Below are 21,373 nucleotides of genomic sequence, written 5' to 3'. Positions count from 1 at the left end.
GACAATACCCCTTTAAGGATACTCAGTTTCACTGAGACAAGTAGTCCATTTTTGAAGATCACGACAAAGTAGGGTTATAACTGCTAAAAATCTAACTAAACTTGTTTAAACAGAGAGTAGCGTGGGGTTTTCATTACTTCAAAGAAAAGGCACATTATGGAGTAGCAGAATGACCAATGATTCTGTTCTTTCTCAATCAAGGGATTTTCTTATTTGCTGATGTTGTTGAGCCATAAACCTTTACAAAAGGACACACACATCTGCACAATCACAAAGATATGTGTAAAATATGTTTATTTTTTCTACAAATAAGTAAGGAATACAAAATAGCAGGTCCATTACCTCATTCCAAGAGAGGGCTAAAGAAAATAACAGGAAGAATCTTGATAAACTACTGGTTGAGCTGCTCTATGGGGTTAAAAGGAGTTGAGTCAATTAAGTTACTCTTAAACGGGTATGGGGTAAGGGAGTCCTGAAACTCCCGGAACTGAAACTTTGCGATCGGTCTTCACACCTGCAACATGCTGTTCATTGGCTTGATAAGGGAATAGCTGGGAAAAGATAGTATTGAATGTTTCACATCTGAATGGCCCTCAGGAGAACTTACAGATGAGGGGACGGTGGGGTGTGGGTCTCTGGCTCAAATGCCATATATTATTCGACATGTATACACAGTATTGGATCATGCAGTTGAAAGAGTTATTAAGTGCCCACCATTCTCACTTGGCATGCGTATATGGAGTATACGCACCTTTGCACATATTGCTCATATTTTGTCTACAGCTACATGGAGAGGAGCATACTATCTAACACTGGTTGACCTTTAACTGGCAGACCGATTTGTGCCTTTTGTGGAGATCAGGAAGTCATATGGGAGTGGAATGGAGGCTGGACAATTTCTAAAATACAATAAACGTGCAGTAATGGTATGCAAAATATAGCGGATGATCCCAGACGCTCCAGAGCTCACACAGATAATGACAGAAATGCTAGTGTTTTCAATAACAACAAAAAATGAAAAACTTATATACAGCACTAAGAGCAGACAAACCCATGACACGATTGAAGGCATTTGACAGATGACAAGAGGTTCTTGATGAACCACTTACGCATAAGAAATGGAATAGAGCCTGCCTATAGGTAAAGACAGTGTCTATCAATGCCAGGTTTTCTCTTGTGAAATAGAATTACTTGCATATGACCTACTTGACTGCCATTAAACTAAACAAAATATGTCCAACACATGCCTTGCGCTGTCCTAGATGCCTGACTACAGAGACTGGTTTCATAAAAATTATATTAGATTGTGCAATAATACAAAAGTTCTGGGGAGAAGTAAGGCAGACATTAAAAGAATATTACCAAGCCTATAACATTTATAATAAAAAAATGCTTATTGGGGCTTTATCGCAAGGAGGCTAAAGGCCTTCTAAGTAGAAAATTCCTAATGCTGCGTACTGTACTAGCAAAAAGACGAACTGCTATGCAGTGGCTACGTGCTAAGAGACAAACTATTGGCAGATGGTAAGCATATAGTGAAATGGGCTACGTCTAAAGAGATCTACAGGACATAAAAGAGGAGAGTCAAAAAATTATTTGATGATATGATTTATGGGCTAAAACTATAGTTACTGAATTGACCCCCCCCCCCCCCCCCCCCCCAACTCTAGGATCTTGAATAGGTGGCGTGGGATAAATTGATTTTGCAGTCAGCTATTCATGGAGGTGCATGGTGGTGTTCACTACCTGAAGCGGCCAATGGCGGGAATTGAAACTGCGGACTAGTCTTAAATGTGTTGGTGATATAGGAGGGGGCCTTCTTGCGGAAGGAAATGTCGGGGGAAAGATAGGGCTGAGAGATCAAGAACTGAATACAGATCTTTGAGCTCTGGTTAATAATCACAACATCCGAAGTCAGCATTTGATTGTTTTGTTTATATCACGTTGAAGGGATGGGTCTGGGTGAGGTACTAGAGATGAGGTGTACAATTTGGAATTCAGAATGTTGGGGGTTGAGGGGGCGGAGGTTGGGGTAATTTACCAAAGAAACAGTTTCTGGTGAGGCGCTGTCATATGCATTGACAGTTTGTCTACTTCCATGAAAAGTTGCTTGCTTGAAAAACCTATTTATATAAAATAATAAAAACAATTCAAACAAAACAAGAAGAATAAAAAAACAAAAAAAATGACCAAACCAGGAAAACAAGTTGCAGAAATACTTAAGAAACTGACAGTTCTGGAGTACGAGTCAATGCACTAAAGTTTGTAAAATAAAGTGTGCACTGATCACCAGTAGGGTGTGTTGTAAATTTCACAAAGATGTACAAAAAAGTGATGGATGGAATGCTTGAATTAATGTAACCCACTGATAAACACTTGGTGCCCCATCTCAATCCATTGTAATTTTGCACACCAAGCCGCCTCAGTTTGGACTCAACCATATGCAAATCAGTCTTGACACTGTTTAATGGGAACAGTCCAGTCCGAACTGCCAGTGGCAAAGATTAATTTAAGCATTCCACCCCTCACTTTGTTTTCGAAGCCCTAAGCGTGAAGGGTATGCCCAGAAGTGGGTTCCTGGCTCACTGGAACAAAGCCATGCCTGGCTGAAGAACCCTGGTAAGCGCTAAACCTGGGAAGGTTGTGTTCCGGTTTAGGGAGGACCTGGCCTGGCAGTTCAGGCTGGACTGATCCCATTGGAGCAGGGTCAAAGCTGATTTGCAGAAGGCTGGGTCTAAACTGAGGTGGCATGGTGGGCGAAAAACTATGTGTTGGGATGTAGCCCAAGCGACTGCCAGTGGCTGAGATTAAGTCAAGCCTTCCATCCATCAATTTGTTTTTGATGCCCTAGGGGTGGTAAATGTCAGCAACTGGGACAACATCTCATAAGGACAGCAAAGGCTGACTTACCTCTTGTGGAATGAGATTTGTGGTTGTCCTTGAAGAGATCCAATGGCATTTTGATAACAAGCGATATTGCAAAATTCTATCCTCCTAGCCACATACTGATTGAAGATGCTGAGCCAGTAATTGCCCTCCCATAATTGACAAATAACTTTGATTTCCATACATCTTTATTTTTTTACAAAGGCTTCTTTTTAAGTTGAAGGTAAGCAGAGAACACTGTTTCTGAATGAATGTGGACCGGTCTAATTTATAACTGCGTTGAAAAGGGAGCACATACATTAGGAAAAGACCATCTTCAATGGTTTCCAGGCAGGAGGGAAAACATTCGGACCCTGTAAAAAATATATTTCTTCATAATCATAGTGATGTTGAAAATAACGCCAGAGAAAAAATTTGTGACATGCTCTATTAGTAGCCAAAAGTATGTTTTTAGAGGAAGGCTGGAGGCCACATTTATGCATATAATAAAAGGAATTACAACCATCAAATACAGAATATCTTCCACTTAAGGACTTACTTTGCTTATTACAAGATGCTCATGCAACAGCAGGAGGACAAAAATGTCCATTATGGAGACAGAGAGGAATGCTACTTTCTCAACGGTAAATAGCCACGCAGGATAATGCCTGAAATACTGGATGATTGATATGGCTGGCACGGAAGCCTCCAGTGCAAGCGTGGTATAAGAGAATAGATATGGGACGTTACACGCAATGATGAGCATTCACCACCTGGGCCAGTGACTGAATTACTGTAACAGCACTGAGAAATTATTCTGGTCAGTCTGTCAAACTGGCATTTCCTTGGAATTCTCAAGAATTATCTACTGTTTGCATTTCTTACATTAGCAAAAGCGTTGAGATGTGGTGCCCTGGCAAACAAAATAATTTCCTTAAGAACCTCATCATTAAAAAATCATGTGTTCTTCCAGGAGATAAAAGACAATCTATTCTGCAGGCATGGGCAGTTGATGACCTTTATATGGAGATTCCAGGCTAGGTGCCACTGCAAACAAACTGGATTCTGGATCTGGCCCCTCCAGTCTTGTTCAAATAATACATCATAGAGACATTGTTCCTTTGAATCTCAATAAAGATAAATATTATGGTGGCCATTAAAAACGTCAGGGCTCTCAGCCACATTACATTTATATCATACAGCTGTTACCAATAACATGTGACTACCATTTGCCTTGCACAGTCACATCACCCATGTGAGAGCCACAATCAAAGGATCAGTCATGATCAACTGTGGAGAAAGGACTGTCTGAAAGACTAGCCGCTCGAAATGTATTTTCTCCTCCACCTTCAATTGGAACAGCCAGCTGCAGTACAGGATGTTTCAAGTACAAGTCCCCCGAATTATTTAGCTGTGCTACCTGTGTCTCCAGAACTACTCACAAGTTCAGCATTGGTGGTACCTGATCGATTACGAATCAGTCCGGTTTGGCAAAATTAGAATATAACATTCTATGTTTTATGCAAATCTTGTGCCATGTTTTGACTGAACTCACTTTATTAGCCAGTAGTCCAAACATGAGTATAACAATTTCCCATAGTTTGGTTGGAAATCTACCACTAATGTCATTAAGCCAAAATAGCACGTGGAGAGTTTTAAAGCTGAATTAAAGAAACCTGTAAAGGTAATGTTGACTGCAAATCTTAAAGAACACATCCCTCCTTTGTTTGAGAAAATAAACACCTAAAAGGCGGCTGTGTATAAGCTTATGGTGCACAGTCAATCTTACGGATATAATTGTGAGTAAATCTGGACTTTTCCTATTTTAACCAATTTTTGCAGTCTTTGGATCAATTATGGACAAACTATTTCGACTTTGCTTTCTGACAAACAAAAAACATAAATAAATTCCCATGTAACTGTGGTGTTTTGGAAAGTACTTGTTTTGCTTTAGCAAAGTATAACTATACTGTGCGGACGGTTGCTGATAATGATCCTCACATTGTGGCACTGAGTAGCAAGGGCAGGCTTAGTCACTGTCTGGTGCTTGCTGGGAGCTTTCACAAAACAATTTATGGTAAAGGTTTTCCTCTGGTCCTGTTAGTCCATTTCTGTCTCAAGCTGAAGACCAGTTACAGTGGCAGATTTTGGTAGTGTCATTACTTCTGCCACTAGTAATTTGAGCTGCATTATAGGAAACGCCCTTCCTTTCTTGTAGACAAAGGTATTTTCCTTTCTTGTAGACAAATTTCTTAAGGGATTCTCCATCAGCAAGGGACCAATGGAGCGAACAGTCAGAAACGGTAAGGTTCGGATTACTTTTTGCGGAAGCACTAGTGGTAAATGATTTAAGATATAGCAATGCAGATCACAAGTCCTCCAGTGGCAGTAGTCACACGAAAGCTCTGCTGAATACTTCCACTTCTTACAAAGGCTTCTCTAACATCCGCACAAATTGCAGTATTTAATCCAAACACAGTCATTGTAGCTAAGGAGGACAGTTCAACTCGCCACTCAGTGTTTTTCCACCCTTTAGAACCTTTCTTGCTCAAAGGAGCCAGCTGTATATTCTTTTATGTCAAGCATGATAAAGACACCTTGAAACTTTTGTGAAAGGACGAAACTCTTAATGAGTACGCAGGAATATTTTCCACCCAAAAACAAGGGATCTTGGTTCAGAGTTTTCCATTTCCCGTCTTATTGCTTTCAATTATTGAGGACCTTGTCAGAAAAAAATCCCTTTATGGTTTCAGAAAATCTGGTACATGAGGCTTTCACTTTAAGTCTCAAGTATGACCAATGCCTTCCTTATCAGAATTGAAGTACCTATATTCAACTTACCAACTACTTTGTTGGTGAGTTTGTGGAATATTTGCTGGGGAAATTCTCAAAAGGACGAACTTGAAGAGTGTATGCTCCACAGTCGATAGTGTATGTACTCGGAGTGTCACACTGTTTTTTTCCCCTCAAATTCGATCTCATGAGATATCTGCACCAATCTAGAACTCTCTTCTTGCCAAGTCTTTCTTTCTGGTGTAAGGACTGCTCTAGGACACCTATGTGGATTAGGCACTGCTGTAAGCAATGATTATAGTGCAATATAGAGTAAAGGTTTTGGCTGTTAAAAAAAAAAAGCCATGGGTCATCTTCATGAATTATTAACGACTGACAATCTTCTGCAGGAGGCTACCCCTTCTCTACTGGACATGAGACAGGCATTCTCTTTTCCTCTCCCCAATTATTAGCTTGATGTGTTAGAAGTCCGATTTCGAATTACCATTCTCAGTGAAGTAGCTTTTACTGTTGGACAAGTCAGCAAAAAAAGGCACATGAATCCAAATGATTTAACATTGTATATTTTTTTTCGGGGACAGGAATGATGGTGGTTAATTTTTCTTTCACTTACCCAACAGGCACTTGAAAGAAATCTGTTCCTTTTTCTCCCCCGAAGTGTCCAGGTTTACCCAAAGGTAAACAAAGTATTTGTGTTTAAGCCTCACATATATATTACACTCAAGTTAAGTGAGGATCTGGAAGGCAGACCACACAAACTAGATATTTGGGCATCCAAGTGTTCTTTCCAGAAAGGGAAGGACACATATTAGAAAGAGGCAGCTAAAAAAACATACTGCCCTTATTTTAGAAACAAAATTAACTCCTAACTGCACAGGAATGATTGGCTGATGCCATAAATCATAAAACATAAGACAATTCCAAGAACAATGATTTCTCTGCTGAAAAACTAGCCTAAAGCAGACAGAGCTAATGGATCCTAGCTCACAGAGGGGAAATGAGTTCCTGTCTGACAACAATGTGAATCCTGGAACAATGCAGTTTCTAAAACCCTTAAATGGGTAGTGTCAAAATGCTGATATGTGAAGGTCAATATTTCGAACCACCATTTCTTGCTTTTTTTTAAGGTACTTACAGAGTATATAGTGCTTCTAGTAGTCTATTTGGTGTCATCAAATAATTGTGTGGCTTGGTTTTAAAACACAGAAAATGTCAACTTTTGCAGGCACGTTTTCTTTAAAAAGAAATATTTCACAAATTAGACCGGTTCAAAATGTGTATTGGGATCCCACAAATAGGCTGCACTTGAGATCCCTGGAAGTCACAAAGTCAACCCACTCACTGTCAAAGGACTTGTTTGACGCAGTTTGTTGTTTTTGCAGTACCTTATTTTATGTCCGAAACCATGCGTCTGTTGACAAATCAGACATTAAAACATTTGCTAAAAATTAGAATGCTTTTTAGAATTATAAAATAATAAAATATGAATGAATGCCTCCCTACACAAAAAACACTAATATCTAATTTAATACAAAGAGCAGCTATGAACTGTCAAACAATTTAATCTCGTACAAGTGAGAATTTAATGACTACTCGTGTCCATCAGAAATATCATAAAATAGATAACCGACATTGGACTTATAGAATAAAGGGTCAATTCAATCAACAGAATTGTGAGAAAATTAGCATCTTGACAAGCCAAGCTACTGGAAAATTGATTGTGAAAGAAACTGCAAGAGAAAGGTGTGAGAAAGTGGCTCTGTATATACTGTTCCAAAATAGGTACAGTGTGTACAGAGTCCACAGTCCCGAGAGGTTTGGCAGAGGCTAAAGTTAGATATAACCTTACTCTCTAAAGTGGTAGCTTGGTCGGGCAGTAAGGCAGTATCAGAGGACAGTGTAAAGCATTTGTTGTACACACTCAGTCAGCAAATTGTCTCATACATGCAATAACTGAACTCTAGGCCAATGGTTTATATAAAAACATATGTTTGTTTTATTTTACAACCAACAATAGGTATTAAAATATACTTTCTCAGAATGAGATGCTTTAGGTAAATACTTTTGCAATATGCAATAGACTTTTGAAGGAAGTAGTTACAGGTTGTTGCAATAGGCAACACAATTTCAAACACAATAATGCATTGAGCTCAATGGAAGTTTTAAGTTATTTGCAATAGATTACTTTCAGGATTACTTTCCTAACTCCAGGACTGGATCCTAGAGTCAGTCCTGGGACAGTTCTTAGAAACAAGTGATTAAAGTCGACTTAGTTACTGTTGTGATTTTTAGGCAATATTTTGCTATTTTAAAAGTTGACACAGAGAAGAAATTTCATAGAAAACAGTCAATGGTTCCCTATGGGAGAAAATTCAAGTTGCAGGTATAGTATGTTCTCGTTACTTTTGTAATCCAGTACTGGGCACATACTCAGTACTGGGACCTCTATCTAAAACAGGTAAGTAATTAAGTTTTCACAGTTGGTACGAGTTTTAAAGAATATTTGTAGTTTGCAAAAATCGACACTTAGAAGAAATTTCACAGAAAAACAGTCAATGATTTCCTATGGAAGAAAATTGGGTTAATGGTAAGAACGGTTGTGTGTACTTTTCAGGGTCAGTGCTGGGCACCAAGATCCAGCACTGGGATCTCTCCTAATAGCAGGTGAGTATTTTCGTTTTCGTTACTCGGTTGATTTTAGGTGAATATTTTAAGTTTTAGAAACTCCACACTTACAAGAAATTTCAGAGAAAACCAGTCAATGTTATCTAATGGAAGAAAAGTGAGTTATCGGCTTTTGGGTAAGTACTCGACTGGCAGACTTAAGGTTCTGGGCACAGACTCAGGGGTCTCCCAGGGTCAGGTAAGTAAAGTTGTTACACCCTCAGCGGCACAGGGGCAGCCGGGTGCAGAGCGAGTTAGGCCCAATGGTATCCTATGGGAGGCAGGGGGGCCTTGGTTGGTGGCTGCTGACTAGCAGGCCACATGGCTGTGGGAGCTGGGCTCCTGGTCACTTGCTCAGGGCAGATGGAGAAGTAAGTAGGAGTAAAAGTTTCACTGCCAGGGCCACTCGGGCAGCTGGGTGCAGGGTGCTTTTAAGCCTTCGGGCGCTCAATGGATTTCAATGGGAAAGCTCCAAGATGAACAAAGGCTGCAAGCTCAGGGACGGAGATTCTTCAGGTGCCACCACCACTTTGAGAGGTAAGTTGGGTAGTTGGAGGATAGATAGGTATCCAGGAGTTGGGCACAGGGGGCCGCAGGGGTGCCTATTGGTGTCGGGAAATCTTACCCTCTGTTGATCGCGGTTGGGGGGGTACCAGGTTCTGAGGCTGCAGGCGTCGTCAGGAGCGTCGAGGTGAGTCCTTGGGTGCCGGATTGGGGGTCACAGTCGCCGGGGGGACGTCCTCTGCGTCATTTTTCACTCCGGCACAGACCACGCTTGGCGGGTGCAGAGTGTGCAGGGTTCGCGGTTCCGGGCTGATGCCAGGGGTTAGAAGCTGGTTTTGAGCAGAGCCACTGCTCATGGGAGTCCCAGGTGCTCAGAATCAAAAGGTAGCCAGGTCCTCCGGGGTTTGTGAGGTTGCTGGCCACAAGAGGTGCCGGGATGTAGGAGGAGCAGGTTCGAGGGTCGACAGGCCGGTAGGGCTGGGGCCAAAGCAGTTGGTGTCTTCCTCTTCTTAGCAGCTGCACGGCAGGTCTTCTTTCTTCTTGCTCTTCTTTGTTTTTCGGAATCTGGAATCTGAGGAGGGAAGGTTCAGGGTGCCCCTAAATACTATATTTAGGGGCGTTACAGGTAGGTAAAGGGGTACACCCCCTATCCTGCCACTCTCCTGTGGGAGGGGGGCAGTAGCCTAGTACTGATTGGGCAGGGCCTCCCATCTTCAAGATGGCGAGTGGCCGGAGATGTGCTTCACCTCTCCTCCCCCACCTGAGGGGTGGGGTTGAAGGCTGGCACATCCCCTGTCCTTATTTGGGGTTTCCGGCCGGTCTTTCCCGCCAGAGTGGGGGTTAGAACCGGATGGGGCCAGTTTGCTGGGTACAGCAAGTGGCCTGGGGAAGCTCACTGAGGCGGCATGCCTTTGAAGCTTCCCCCTGTCCATCCTGGGGGAGAAGACCTAGCACCTCGCCCAGGATGTGCATTGTTGCAGGCCCAGGAGAGCGGGGGCACTCCTACCCAGGGGTCCAGCAACATGTCAGCTGTGTGGCAGCCTAGGCAGCCTCCCAGACCAGACGTGGATTGTATGTTAGGTTTCAGGGGGCATCTCTAAGATGTCCTCTGTGGTGCTTTGGACATTAAATCCCACACTGGCATCAGTGCAGGTTTAATGTGCTGAGAAGTTTGATACCAAACTTCTCAGTCTTCAGTGTTGCCATTATGGTGCTGTGGAGTTCGTGTTTGACGAGCTCCCAGCACCATGTACTCTTAAATGGCAGCACTGCACACAGTGCCCAGGAATGGACCTAGGTACTGTAGGGGCACAGGGCTCATGCTCCTGTGCCCACACCACTGGCATAGAGCACCCAGCTAGAGGGGTGGCTGATGTATGCCTGGGCAGTGTAGGTGGTGGGTATGGCACACGGGGATGGGTGCCATGTCGACTCTCTGTTTGGTCTTGTACCCAGACACTCAGCCTGCAAGGGCAGTGTGTGTGTGTGTGTGTGTGTTAGGGTACAGGGCCTCTAAGGGTGGCACAATGAGTGCTGCAGCCCTTAGAAGCCTTCCCTGGTCACAAGGCCCTGGGTACCTAGGGTACCATTTACCAGAGGCTGACATGTGGCCAGGGTTTGCCAATTTTGGGTTTGAGGTTTTTAGGGAGGCAACATAGGCCCTGGGCACCTGATTGGCAGGAGTCCAGGGCACACTCAGTCAAAGTACATTCAGCAAAAAGTGGGGTCATACCATGCAAGAAAGATGGCACTTTCTCACAAAAGGAGATCCTGAAGGGGCTGAAATGACTATCAATATGAATGTGTGTAAAAATGTATGTAGGGTACTGACATGATGTGAACCCACATCAGAAACAGAAGAGACGTGGATATGAACCTAACTTTGATTTCAGTGTTGAAGGATTCATTAGAACATGGCTATTTAGAAGCAGACCCTCGTAAGATATGCAAACAGATGCTTTGTGATACTTTTAAGTCAAGTTGGATCAAAACCCAGAAAGATTTTGGTGACTTTGCAGACTTACTAAAAAACAGATCATTTTGCTGTTAGACTCTAAGTGAAGGTCATTAATATAGATACTCGAAAACTACTGAATATTTGCAAGGTTACAAATATCAAATGGCAAACCCAAAGAGATGAAAAGTGCTGTGATAAATTTTCATGTCCCCATAGGATTAAAGATCAGAAATAAGACGCCTATCGAACAGAATGTGTAGGTTGCAGACCATTTCCTCAAAACAGTGGGGGAATACAAAGAGGATCAAAGAAAAAAGAACGTTGTGCGATTCTTGGCCCCAACATTGAGAGACAGAATTTGTGCTCTAACAGATACCCCAGTGATGCCATTCAAGGGTAGTGCTATCACATAATTGGGTGCGGAGAGACAGAGGTTGAACGGTAGTTAGGAAGTAAATCCATACCAGATTTGTAGAGCTGTAGGCTTTTTCATGTTTTCTTTTTTTGTGGATCTTGGGTGTAAAAGGGCAAGCTATTGTCAGTAATGCAACTCTGCATCTTAATAATTTATAGAGATGTATGCATCTTACAGGTTTATTTTATCATGCCCGAACAATTACCCATCTATTTTTGATAGCAATACTGAAAAATGGTGTAGTATAAAGTAGTTTTTGTTGGAATACAAATGCCATGCAGGCATTTGTAAAAATAATATTAGTATTTCCCAGCACCGGAATCAAAAATAAAGATATCTTATTCTTGAAAGGAACCGAGCCTTCTTGAAGTACAGAAAATGTACACTTAGGGGCCGAGTACTATCTCGCTAGGAAGGCCTACAGACAGGGTCTGGAACGAGCAAATCCAATTCAAGGCCCATGTTCCCGAGCAAATCTTCCCCTGTTCCAAACGACCAAGTACGATGCGAAAATCTAGTCCGCATCGACTGAATCGTTTCCGAACCCAATCCTGTCAGTCTGACTTGTTCGCACCCGAATCGTGCCGTGAAATGGAGCCGGCTTCCGAACGAGCTAGTCCGATGCACGACTCAGACAGCCGTATTGACTCTGTCCTAGTGAGACAAAACGGCTGTGGGAATCGGACTTCGGGGGGCCGTAGCAGGCCCACCTTCACCCGGGGTCCTTCGAATCGGTCCCGTTGGGGTACCCATGGGCCCCCCCTTCCATGCATGGTGTGGCGGGCACCATGGTGTGCCCGCCACAGGGGGTACGCTTCTCCCCACCCACCCCTTTTTGCTAGGGAAGCCTGTGTAAGCGTTCAGTATACAGGCTCCCATAAAGTTCAATGGGAGTCCGAGCGAATCCAGTCCAACACCATACGGGTGCTTCGGAATCGGTCGCTCGGACTCGCGGAGCACAATTCGCTAGGAAAGCCCTCCGGTTCCAAGTTGTAAGGAGAGCTTTCCTAGAGAGATCATACTCTGCCCCTTAGTTGGGTGATATAATTAGTCCAACTCAAAAATTTGGGGATCCTGATTATTATGAGGTGGACAGTTATATAGAAGAGGCTGGCCGATTGAAGACTGTATTCCTAGAAATTAACGCTAATGGCTGATCTCATTTTAATTTGTGGTTCCTGTGAGAGGGTGACCTACTCACTCTAGGATATGATGACATACCTGGCTATGTTCCAAGTTCTTTATTTGGTAGGTGCACATCATAATACCCTATTTTGGCCCAATATTTTTTCAATTACTTAATATATAGTTATTAGGAACATTAATACAAGAGCAGCTGTTCAAAATGTGTTAGATATCTTTTCATTCACATTATATCTGAAGAGAAACAAATGAAGGGATTTAAGATTTTACACACTGCACCTGTAAAGCTAAACAGTCCTCAGGGACCGGTTATTTTCTACCTCACTCTTCACTTCTAGGTCACATAATAGCAGCATGTTATCTTTCTTGATGGCTGACAATTCACCTTTATAAATGTGCTTGGAATTTTTCACTAAGGAAGTTAATAATTCAGACAAGGACAGTCGATCGACAAACAGGTAACAGTGGCAGAAGCAGAATTTCAACCAGGTGATGGCAAATATTTTTTTCAACATTGGGATCACTTCTTGTGCAGTCATCTAGGGCACTTTTAGAGTATGAGGATCTTCTTAAGGGGTCAAGAAGAAGAGGCTATGAAAACAAGACCTTAACTGCCAGAACCTGAGAAAAGATGTTAAGCTGGGAGGTTTAATGAGGACACAATAGATGTGTGATAAAAAGAACAAGTAGAGACAAATATGAATGGGAAGAAAATAGAGTTGTTTTCTCACAAGGAAAAACAAGTCAATTCAGGGACTAAAGTGAAATTTACAAGCAATCCAGATGAGTTTAGTGTCCATTTCCTGCAAGACTTAGACAACCCAATTGAGAGAAAGGATGATAAAATATTTAAATGAATGAATGCTTATCTTAAGATGAACTGTGCTTGATTTCTTTTTTTTTTTACAAATCTTTTGAGTATAAAACGTATACAGTACAGCGATCATGGAAAATGGATGATAAGGACATCACAACATACGGTTTCCGTTACTCAAACAGTTGGTGCATTAGCCTACGGATCTTACATCTCTAACCGCACTCATGTAAAAGCCCTTGCACCACCTGGCGTTAGGCCCACTACCCACCCACCCTCCCTCAGCTTTACAAACCTCTATAGGCTTCCCAATGGTGTGACACTTTCTCCCATTTTTTAGGGCAACCCCAGCCCTCATATTAACTGCGTTTTATTTCTGATGCAAATGTGAAACTGTTGGAGGAATAAATTATCTAAAAAGAACAAATCTGAGAATTTATTCCAGGTTTGAATTTAATTTCCACTTCAGGTCTCAACACTTGTACAGGAGTGTATCCATTTGCATCACTCACCTTTGAAGAGGGTCTTCAATGAAACTACTTAAACATGAATGGTACCTAAATCTTGGGTTTGGGCCATAATAGTATCGATATTAAAACTTGAATAGTTTGAACAACTGTGTGATTCACATCACTATGCCTCTTTGATGCGGACACAGCACAGTATGACCTAGTTTTTCACGAATGAGCTCTAAATTCATGGAGGAACACTGTGCATATTCGGACACTGGATCCAAAGATGACAAAAAACATCCTTACCTGGGTGACATACTGGGCAGGAAGAACAGCATAACCAACATTTCCGGATCCAGGTGCAGGTGCCAACACAGTGCCCGGAGGAAGGTTGGTGAGGTTGGGTTGAATTGGTGGTAGTTGTGTGGCTGGCATAATAAGTCGCTGTTGTGGTTGGCTTGTAGTAACAACCTGTGGAGTTGTACTGATGGGTTTGGGAGCCACCTACAAGACAAAATGATTCTAGGCATTTAAATTAATTCTATAAAACGCTCTGCTTGCCCTTCAATTACTTGGTTAACAGAAACGGAGAACTCAAAACATGCGTTTCTTGTCTTGACTACATTTATTCCTTTAAATTTGTAGTCTATGGTAGAAAACAAACTAGTCACAAGCACCTTATTACTCTGTTTAAGATGAGAAACTAGATTCATCAATTTTCATTAAAAATACAAGTTTTCAATACAGAGTGCACACTTGGAAAATCTGGATAATCAGGAAGAGTCTGACATGTACTAGTAGACAGTCCAGGGGGTAACGCCATGTTAGGATTTCAGAAAATGTAAACAGCCCCTATTCATGTCTATTGTACACACATTATATCATATATATAAAATGTTGAAATCATAAATGCTACACTGGGTTCGATACTAGATGATGCCCAGTATTTGGGTCAACAGTTACTAAAGACCTTAAAGTCAGATCTAAAATACAAAAGCTGGGTAAATACACAGCATGATAGGGAATAGATTCTCTTGTATCTGAAAGAGCACACTATGAATGATCAGTGTTAAGATCACCTTTACTTACTGTCCAATTCAAACACTACCAAAGCATGGAAACTTTGAATCACAACCAAAAGTTAATGAAGAACCGCAAGAAATAGGACCTTAAATTATTACAATTTTTTCTGAGTACTAAACTACATGAAAATAAAGAACCCTGCAAATCAAAATAGACAACTTAAAATATATTAATGGTGAAAGTAATAAACACAGTATTTATAAACCTACGAAGAAAGGTTCTGTATATCTTTGTGTCATGTTCGGAAACTTTAACAGAAAGAGAGCCCCCACTACATTAAACAATAAAAATCATGCAAGACTTTAATAAAATGCTTTAAACTTTGTGTTACACAGAGTCAGTGTCAGCAAAACTAATACTCAAGACCGACGTGAGCTACGAGACAAAGATCTCTGGGCTATAAACAACCAAAACCAGTCTCAGGAGTCTGACCTGGACTATGTCTGAAGACTATTCAGTTTGCGCTTAATTTCTATACAGAATATCCTCATTAATTTTGCAGTTTTGTATGGAAGTAGATTGTAACGTCAAAGCGAATGACCGCATGGTGTTACCAGACTAGTAGACTTGGTGATCAATTGAATCTTTAGTTAAGAAGGTACAAGTTCTACACCTAAAGATTAAAATCCCAGCTGCCACAGTCTGACCCACGGAGACAGCTAAATAGGTTAAGAAACTGCCTTCGTAATCAGACAGGTGCAAGCTTACCATCAAAGTTATTTATTATTGACAAAGCACATCAGGAAGCTGGCAGATCACAACTGAATACACTAGCTACTGAAGAGGTGGAGATTGTGATGTAGTTTATCATCTATTTTTCACTATTGGGGTCGAGCCACCCCCAGTCCGTGTCATATTTTCTGCAGCACAGTGTTCCTGACAATCTTCCAATGTTTCTTTGCCTTACGACTTCTGTGGACCCCACTTAATCATTACTGAAACCCGGGGACTCCCGATGCATCATTACTGGAATCCACGGACCTCCACTGAGTCATTATTGGAAACTAGGGACCCTGGCCTAAGCATTTTCGATGATTTGAACTGCAAACAAATGCAGATACAAGCATTCATCAAACAAATACACTAAGGTTAAATATTGTACTCAATTTGCAAACAAATATATATTTTTTTTAATTCAACATTTTAAATGAGAAGGTTGGAGCATTTCTAAATTAAACTGCGGTTATGTATTGGGCATATTATATTCTGTCTGATGCACTTGCACTGCTCCCACAAATCAACCTGAGGACACGAATTCAATATTTAGCCGCCAATTTCTTCACATTAACAGAAGGTTTTACATTTTTCAATTCACATTTTGTTTCATTATTTATATACACTTTAATTATCTGTTAGTATTATTTAATTTTTAGAGCTGTCGCAGACACCCTGAGTAGGATTTGAGGACTTCTACGGGTCCCCAGCCCACAGGGGTCACGATGCCAACTATCAAACAATGAGAATGTCTAGCTTAAACAACATTTAAAATCATGGAATGCACACATTTTTAATTATTTTACATTTTATTTTACGGAGTTTTATATAGCGCAAACTTGACCCGAATCGGGTATCAGAGTGCTTTACATAGCACTAGTTGCGTTACATGAGGACACATTCATTTTTTGTTAGGCACGGGGAGATTAAGTGATTTGACCTTAATCACAGGATGTTCAGCGTCAATGCCGAGACTCGAGCCCAGTTCCCCAGATTCGAGGTCGACTGCCCTGGCCGCTAGGCCAACTCCTCTCCCCTCACACATGTATTCAAGCAGAGAGTCAGCTCATCTGTACCGGAAGTCCATGCCTAATTTTCAGGTCTGGGTTTGAACAGCAAATTTGTCAAAGTGCCCTGATGCTAACAATATTAAAAAGTGTGCTCTGGGACCACCCCTTACAACCACTGGCTTTCTTTAAGCTATTCGCTTGCGGCTATTAATGCACACATTGGCTTGGCCCAGATTATTATTAAGCTCTCACCTAATTTAACTAGCTGTTTAGGTGCATTTATTTAACTTGCCACCCCGAGCCACGAGACGAATACACTGCAAGTACTGTGACCCCCTCTTCACACTCGGGGCACGATGTCGTCGCTCACTGCCTGTCCTTCTCTGAAGAAGATTCTATGGCCAGGGGCAAGCCTGTTTTTGCGGGGGTGCGAGCTGCCCAGTGGGGGGCTTCTGTCGCTCTGCTCAGTGTCCGGCAGCTACTCACCACAAGAAGCTCTGGGTGGATGTCAGCTGCTGTTGCTAAGCTCTTATATTCAGAGCGGCCCTTGGAATTTATTTACATTGCAATGCGGACGAAGTAATCCGAATCAACTACAGACCAGCCATTGACCATCTCACGTCGCAGGTTGAGCGCTGGATTAAACTACCCCTTTCCATAGCCGGCCAGATAGCCATTATTAAAATGGTAGTACTCCCGCGCTTGTTATACCTATTGTCAAGAATTCCTGTCATTCAAGGGAAACACGCCCTTATGTAAACAGGAGAGCTGTTACATAACTCAAGGGAAACACGCCCTTATGTAAACAGGAGAGCTGTTACATAACTCAAGGAAAACACGCCCTTATGTAAACAGGAGAGCTGTTACATAACTCAAGGGAAACACGCCCTTATGTAAACAGGAGAGCTGTTACATAACTCAAGGAAACACGCCCTTATGTAAACAGGAGAGCTGTTACATAACTCAAGGAAAACACTCTCTATAAAGGGAGGAACCGGGAGGTACAACGCTGTCGGATATTGTGTTCACACCGACGTACCTGCTTCGTGAAGAGCAGTGTTCCGGAGTGGTGCTCCAGTAAGGCAAGAACGGAGGTAGGTCGAGTCGTTACTCCCTGGGCCGTGTCTTGCCCCATCGTCACCTGTGAAGGACCCGGAAGCTCTACCGGTCAACCATTGAGCTTCGCTTTTTGACTCGGCTGAGTCCAAGCGCAGTGGCGCTTTTGCTGGTTGGAGTCGTAACTCCCAGCCCGACCAGAGACACAGGGACTGCCAGCTGTAACGCACACCAGGAGGTGTTTGCCGCGTTACAGACTCGGAAGTCCACAGGATCGATCGAGCGGCTGCTCTCGGTTCAGTCTTCTTGCTTGTGATTGGGGTATCGGTGACGCATCACCAGGAGGTGACTCCGCGTCCCGGTGCAGTCTGAGGAAGAGGTTGAGCGGCTGCTCCCTTCAGGTAGAGACCCCGGCTGGGTGTTTCCCTGACTCCTCGATTCTCCCCAACACTCTTCGTGCCCCTCACAGCCTACCGATTGGCATTGTCGGCCATTTCATTTCTGCCCTCTGTTGGCATACGCCGGGACCGGCGTATATGCAGAGGACGGTTAGGACCATCCGTGCTGTGGGCTGGTAACGTACTTAGCCTGGAGGATTCCAGTGACTATAACTTTTGTTTATTCTTTGTATTATATTTGCCTTCAGTAAAACAACTAACCCTTCACTAGTGGTTGCGTCCTCATTGTCGTGTCTGTTAAACGATCCTGAGACGTTCAGGGCGTTACAAAATATCCGACCTTAATAACACTAACTGTCTCCCGGTCGATAACAGACATGGCAACACTTGATGATGTGCTGGCTGCTTTAGCGGCCATGCAAGTTGAAGTGGCTGCCTCTAGGCAAGAAACAGCCGATGTAAAAGCCAGACTGGATGCTATCCAATTGGACCCGCTCACGCCCAGCACCTCCCTCACGAATCAGACCCCTGCGGTAGTAGTGGAAATGCCGGTAGCCATCCCCTTGGCGACACCAGAGAGGTACAGTGGGGATCCTAACACAGTGCAGGTATTCCTCACACAAGTGGCGCTACATTTATCGTGCAAACCAAAGGCGTTCCCCACGAGTCAGGCTCGTGTGGCTTTCCTTATATCCTATTTGGCGGAAAACGCGGCACAATGGGCCGTACCTCTGGTGAGCAGGGACGACCCCCTCTTATGTGATTGGGGTGCTTTTCGCGAGGAATTCCTGAAGGTATTCGACAGAAGGGCTGACTCGTACACGGCGGACCGTGAAATGCTTGAGTTGAGACAGGGATCCAACGACCTGGTGCAGTATCTCAACGCGTTCCGAAGGCTGGTTGCGGAAACCAAGTGGCCTGTTGCTAAACAGACGGCGCTCTTCCATCAAGGGCTGTGCGATGAGCTCAAGGACGCCGTGGCTCATATTGACCCTCAACCCAAGACATGTGAGGGCCTTATCAACCTGGTATTACGGCTGGAACATAGGCTAAGTGAAAGAAAGGGGGATCATGGGAGAAAAGGAAAATCCCTTCCATCCTATGTGACGGTGGGAAGTCCTGAAACTTCCACCGCATCCAAGGGAGAACCCATGGACATCGGCGCAATACGAGCGAGCCTCACAGCCACGGAGAAAGAGTCACGCCGTAAACAAGGATTGTGCCTATATTGTGGCAAAAAAGGCCACTACGTACGTGAATGCCCTGCCAAACCGAAGACGTCACGTTATCGGGCCAACCGGTCGGTAACAGCCGTGGTGGACATACCGGCGGAAAACTAGAGGACTCCAAGACCAGAGAAGGGGCATCTCGGAGTCACTCATCCATCCCTTCACTTTCCAACTCGGTCACTAAGGGACAACGACACCTGTTTATCACGGTGCACGTGGGAGTGCATGACCAGTGGATACCCGTTGTGGCCATGGTGGATTCAGGGGCCACTGGCATGTTTATGGACCACAACGAGGCATGCAGGCTAGGGCTAGTGCTTCTTCCCAAAGCTGTACCCGAAGACGTCTATGCTGTAGACGGAAGGCGATTGGTGACGGGGCCCATCGGGCAGCACACGGGGGTCCTTCCGATGAGATATGGGTGGAACCATTTGGAACAAATCGATTTTAACATCATCCGAGCGCCCCAATATGGCGTCATATTGGGATTGCCGTGGCTACAGAAACACAACCCCTTTGTGGATTGGCCAACACATCGCATCGAAATGACGTCACCGTATTGCATCCTGCATTGTGGAATAAGAACGGAATCCCTTGACGCAGATGAGAGCGGGAGTCAGACGGTGGCTACAGCGGCAGAAAAAGATGTGGCTCTCCCCCAGGCTTATCACAGTTTGGAGGATGTATTTGATGAGGTGAAGGCGGAAGTGCTACCACCACATAGACAGTTTGACTGCCAGATCGACCTGGTGCCAGGGGCCAGCGTTCCCAGCGGCAGGCTGTATGCCCTGACGGAGCCTGAAAACGTGCATCTCCGGGGGTACCTGGATAAACTCCTCAAGCTAGGATTCATCCGCCCGTCCAAGTCTCCGGCCGCCTCGCCACTCTTCTTCATCCCGAAGGCTAATGGGGAGCTGAGAGCCTGTGTGGACTTTAGGGCATTGAATGCGATAACCATAAAAAATCGGTACCCCTTGCCTCTCATCAGTGTACTTCTGGAACAGGTCAAGAAAGCTCGTATCTACACCAAGTTGGATTTGAAAGGGGCATACCATCTGGTGCGCATGAGGGACGGAGACGAGTGGAAGACCGCCTTTAAGACCAGGTTCGGCCTTTTTGAGTACCTCGTCATGCCGTTCGGTCTGTGCAACGCCCCGGCAGCCTTTCAGTACTTTTTGAATGAGGTATTCAGAGAGGAGTTGGATATCTACGTGGTCGTATATATCGACGACATCCTCATCTATTCGTCCAGTGTGGAGGAGCACGTACACCACGTCAAAGCTGTGCTCCAAAAGCTGAGGGAAAACATGCTGTTTTGTAAACTCAGCAAGTGTGACTTCCACGTCACATCCGTGGAATTCCTCGGAGTGATGCTGAGTCCAGAGGGACAGGAGATGGCAGAACGAAAGATCAAGGCGGTGAAAGAATGGCCGGTGCCCCAAAGCGTGAAGGACGTCCAAAGTTTCATTGGCTTCGCCAACTTTTACAGGCGGTTCATAGATGGATTTTCAGGAGTGGTGGCCCCAATCACACAGCTACTGAGGAAGTCCAAGGAGTTTGTCTGGTCCCCTGAAGCGAACAAAGCCTTTGAGGCCCTGAAAAGCGCCTTTGGTAAGGCGCCGGTGTTGGCTCACCCCGATCCGGATCTCCCCTACGTGGTGGAAGCGGACGCATCGGATGTGGCGCTGGGGGCTATCTTGTCCCAACGCAACCACGACACAGGGGTGCTTCATCCCGTTGCGTACATGTCCCGCAAACTCAACGACGCCGAACGCAACTACCATATTGCGGAGAAGGAGCTTCTCGCAATCAAGGACGCCTTCACCGAATGGAGGCATTGGTTGATGGGGGCAAGACATGTGGTATCGGTGTACACGGACCATCGGAACCTACAGTTCATGACGGCCACAAGACACCTTTCTCCCAGACAGCTGCGGTGGATGATCTTCTTTGCGGGGTTCAACTTCCGCATCACATATCGGCCGGGGACGGAAAAACGGAAGGCGGACGCCCTGTCCCGTCAATCTGCAGTTAAGGAACCATTGCCTGCGACCGAGCATTCCATCATTTCCCCGAGGATGGTATTGGGGGTTATCCAACCGGATACTTTCCTGAGGGGAATAAAGAGAGGGATCAGGTCATTCGCATGGCGGAGGTGGCTCCTCAGTCACAGAGAATGGCAGCTGAAGGACGGGATACCCCTGAAGGGCAGGTGCCTATTGATACCCACGCCTAGGCTAAGGAAACAAGCATTCATCTGGTGCCATGACTCTCCA

At 44.1% G+C, this 21,373-nt stretch overlaps 1 protein-coding gene across 7 annotated transcripts in view; it reads right to left on the bottom strand.

Annotated features, from left to right (window-relative positions):
• The window catches only part of LIN54 (lin-54 DREAM MuvB core complex component), a 497,293-nt gene that overhangs the window by 151,206 nt on the left and 324,714 nt on the right, over positions 1-21,373 (bottom strand). For all 7 annotated transcript variants that reach the window (XM_085641194.1, XM_085641196.1, XM_085641198.1 and 4 more), the window contains one exon: positions 13,914-14,111. In XM_085641194.1, coding sequence (XP_085497320.1) covers positions 13,914-14,111 — 198 coding nt within the window. The remainder of the gene's footprint in view (positions 1-13,913; positions 14,112-21,373) is intronic.

The sequence above is a fragment of the Triturus cristatus genome, chromosome 2_2, assembly GCF_964204655.1.
Source record: "Triturus cristatus chromosome 2_2, aTriCri1.1, whole genome shotgun sequence".
NCBI classification, from domain to species: Eukaryota; Metazoa; Chordata; class Amphibia; order Caudata; family Salamandridae; genus Triturus; species Triturus cristatus.
Note: the sequence above shows the minus strand (reverse complement) of the source record. Positions and strands in the feature narration are given on the sequence as shown.